The sequence below is a fragment of the Sinocyclocheilus rhinocerous genome, unplaced genomic scaffold (assembly GCF_001515625.1).
Source record: "Sinocyclocheilus rhinocerous isolate Xijiao unplaced genomic scaffold, SAMN03320098_v1.1 scaffold567, whole genome shotgun sequence".
Taxonomy (NCBI): domain Eukaryota; kingdom Metazoa; phylum Chordata; class Actinopteri; order Cypriniformes; family Cyprinidae; genus Sinocyclocheilus; species Sinocyclocheilus rhinocerous.
In genome coordinates this window covers 567,359-571,368 of record NW_015649134.1, presented here as the reverse complement: position 1 = coordinate 571,368, position 4,010 = coordinate 567,359, and the positions used below count along the sequence as shown (strand labels likewise).

Here is a 4,010-nt window from a genome sequence, read left to right as displayed (position 1 = left end):
AAAAAAGGGGGGGGGGGACTGAACTTGAGCAAAAAAAAAAATTAAATAAAAAAAACCTGCGTTGGAGTTTCCAGAGGTATAAAACCACATATTTAAAGAATGGAAGACAGCTTCCTAAAATGCGTGTATATAGTAATATAATATCTACTAATCTTACGCGATAATCCAACTGTACTGATATACATGAACTCAAGTGGTATGAAAATACCTCTACCAAAAAAAAAAAAACCCATTTAGCAATTGATATTTACTAAACTTTATCGATAATTATTTATCAAGTTTCAACTTTGGGAACGTTTATAATTCAAATTGTGCACATCTATGATACTGGCTAAAACAACAACAATCAAAGAAGAATTGGAGCAATAGGGAGAATGAGGCATCCTCGTTTGCTTTCTCCCATATAGAAGAGTTGACGCCAATCATAACAATCCAGATTAAACAGGTCTAGTGCATTAATAACATCAACTGAATACTTGGTACACAAAAAGAGAATTTTATACTGCCATTGTAATAATTGCCTAATGCATTCAGTTAAAAAGACATGTTTTATGTGACAAATAATGATATTTAACCTTTTGTTTATATGCAATATATGAATACACAGCAAAAAATTATACATGGCAGTACATGGTAAATTATGCTGTATATAACTGAAACCAAGTTACAAAACACCATGTGGGGACTTCATTTGAACTTAACACAGTTTTTGATACTAAACATTAAATCAGAGATGTTAAGAGTTGATACTGAAACAATGCATTTTATTTGCATTGATGCTTAAATCACAAAGCAGTGAATATTGTATGCGTGTACAATATTGCTGTGTGTATCGATGCTATGTGATACAGGCTGCTATGTGTATCGATGATCTGACCACTGCAATTTATTCAACTTTTTTTTTTTTTTTAATTCACATTACATTATGCTAAAATTACACCTTCTAAAACAGAAACAAACTGTCTCATGGCCTTACCTTACGGTCATCGCCAGCAGGGAAGAACTTGAGTGTGGGGAAGCTATGCACTTTGACAGCTTCAATCTCATTGGCTGTGGAGTCCATCTTGGCCACAACAATGTTTGCTTTGTCTTTGAATTTCTCACCCAACTGATCCCAGATAGGGGCCAGCTGCTTACAGTGACCACACCATGGGGCATCTGGATAGGAAGAGCAAATGGAATGCATTACGATCACTTTGTTTGATGAACAGACCAAAATTAGAGTAAATAAACAATTTAATTGGATAAAATCACTGGATTTGCATTTGGATCACAAATATATTCTTTTGTGTTCCATAGAAAGAAATCATATGATTGGGTAAATGACAGAACTGTCATTTTTGAGTGAACTATGACTTTAATTAGACTACAATAGCTCTAGCAGCTGTTGCACTTGCTCTGCAAGACAGAAGTGATGTGCAACATGGATATAATCCTATAAAAATTTGATTACATGTTGTCTCATGTATGCTTGGACAGACATAGCTTGACTATTCAAAACCCCACTGGAGCTCAAATATAACTGCAAAGGTACAAGTAATCATTGATACTGGACATGAAAAATAACCCCATCTCCCCTTCAAGACCTTTATCCTTTATTAAAAAGTCAGTTATAGCCATGTAAAAAAAAAAAAGCCCCTTACTTTTCTCATAGACGTGCTAGATTGGGAAGCAGTTTTGAAAAATGATCTCAGCATTTCTCGCTCATTCCAATTATAGCAAGTTTAAGAGTATATAGGAAAGAAAGCTCTCCAAGTATCCTGTGGGTACCCATACCAGGATTAGCAGTATGCTTTTGGACAGATACAGGAATCTTGTGTTTACAATGCCAGGCTATTGGAAGGGGCAATCAAGCTTTCAAAATAAATCAGGCAATATGCCAGGCAAAGTGATCTCTCAAAACACGAGGTCAGACATCTAATGGAAGGACAAGCAACATCCAAGACTACAGAACTTGCATCTAATGAAAAACATTTTTATATGGAGACAAAATACTTACAAAACTCCACAAAGACATTCTTTGCGGGGTCGAAGGCAACCTCTTCAAAGTTTTTGCCCACCAAGACCTTGACAGGGTTCTTATCCCAGTCGTCAGGAATGTCCTGACTCATCAAATGAGGCTGAAAGACATTACAATCATTCAAAACACACACACACACACACACACACATCATTCCAAAAAGACAGAACACATTTTCTTCAAGTCATTTAAGTGCCAATTTTAAGTCACTACTAAATCGACCGTAAAGACTCATTTCCATCACAGACATTGTTTAAACCTAAACCTAAACAAAGTTCTCAGCCACCTTAAGCTTTCCCTCTGTGAAGTCTGTGCAGAAGGTAATGATGTTCTCTGCTGTGATTTCTGAGGATTCTGGTTTGTATTTGGTCATCTCTTCCTCTAGGGTAATGAGGCGGATTGTTGGGCACTCTTCCTTCTTAAGACCAAAGAACTCCAGAATTCGCTGATTATCATCCACATCACTGTCAATAAAGATGAAGAGAATCTGTGGAGAAAGAGAATGTTAAACTAACATACCCAGGAAACATATGGACACATGGTTTAAAAAAAAAATTTATTAAAAATGAAAATACCCACCTTGCCTTTGAAGCCCTCAGCTGCCTTTTTAAATTGGTCCATCTTGTCCTGGAAGTCTGTGGCTGTTTTGGGCACAAACATTAGGATGTGGGACTTGATTTCACCTCCAAAGATTTTTGGAGCAGTCTGCAAAGGAGAAATAAGAAACTCAGAAATCTATTGTTTCCCCTTTACAATGCATTACATTTTTCAATGAAAATAAATAGGCCAACTTGGGCCTTGTATGCAACAGGTCGAACACAGATCTGTAATATCAATATACAACAAGAGCCACAAGTGTTGATAAAAAGTGTACCTGCTCTGTAAACTCAATGACCAGGGGAAGTTGGTTGGCCTTGATGAAGGCCAGTAGTTTTTCTTTGCCGATCTCTCCATCAAATGTATTGCGACCCTCATCAAACTGAAGAACGAACGTAAGAAAGAGAAAGAGAGAGATTTCCTCTTATTTAACTTCTATACACTGAATTTCTGTGTACATAGCAACAAAATTCACTGTAATTGAGTGTCAACAAGGGAACTATGCATCACTCAAGCATAGAAACGGGACCGCAACAGTTGTTGGCCATAGGGCAGGGAATATTCTATATTCGACATGCAGTGGGCATTAATAGCACGCATAAAGAGATCAGCTGCATTCTGGAATGAAATTCATTGCCCTTACTGCCTCAGAGTCCGTGTGTCTGGGCGCTAAGACACAGGAACCTAAAAGCCTCTTTACAGACAAGTGTTAATCAGAAGTTTAGCCCATTGTTGATTATACATTTAAAAGAACATCCATCCACCCTGCTGAGAGAATTAATTATTTTAGGCCCATTCCTATAAAGAACGTAGATTTCATCTTTATGGAAAAATACATTTTTAATATGGATTCAGGATTCCTACATATTTAAACCAATGAATTTCCATGATACTTTAAACAATACAGATTACTTTCCTCATGTCTGATAAACACAATTTCAAACTTCCCTGATACCTCCAGGTTTTCATGAAGGTGTAGTGCCTGTGACCAGATCAGAGTGTCCGAATTACCACAAGACCTCATTTCGATGTGGAGCTCATCTAGCTCAGGAGTACTGCATCCGGTTGCTAATTATTGCACATTTTCTGAACGAAGAACCACTGAATACTTTAAGATGAAACAAAATCATGGCAGTGGCACTACCAATCAAACATTTCGAATCAGTAAGATGTTTTTAAACATGTTTTTTAAAGAATATTGTTTTAGGAGTCTCCTAAAACAGGTTTACATGCATGCAAGGTCAAAAAACACGTTTGTTTTCTCAAAAAATAGATTTAATTTTATCTAATTTCTAAATGATTCGTAAACGACTCGTACGAAGCAGTTCAAAGAATCAGTCTCTCTAAACCCCTCCTTTCCGTGAGTCCTCACTGCTGTGATTGGTCAGATGGC

The 4,010-nt window shown here is 36.9% G+C and overlaps 1 protein-coding gene across 3 annotated transcripts in view; it reads right to left on the bottom strand.

The window, feature by feature from the left end:
* Positions 1-4,010, bottom strand: part of LOC107710277 (protein disulfide-isomerase) — a 22,533-nt gene that overhangs the window by 8,279 nt on the left and 10,244 nt on the right. For all 3 annotated transcript variants that reach the window (XM_016515004.1, XM_016515005.1, XM_016515003.1), the window contains exons 5-9: positions 2,895-2,999; positions 2,600-2,725; positions 2,307-2,507; positions 2,000-2,120; positions 977-1,158 (exon numbers count right to left, since the gene is read on the bottom strand). In XM_016515004.1, coding sequence (XP_016370490.1) covers positions 977-1,158; positions 2,000-2,120; positions 2,307-2,507; positions 2,600-2,725; positions 2,895-2,999 — 735 coding nt within the window. The remainder of the gene's footprint in view (positions 1-976; positions 1,159-1,999; positions 2,121-2,306; positions 2,508-2,599; positions 2,726-2,894; positions 3,000-4,010) is intronic.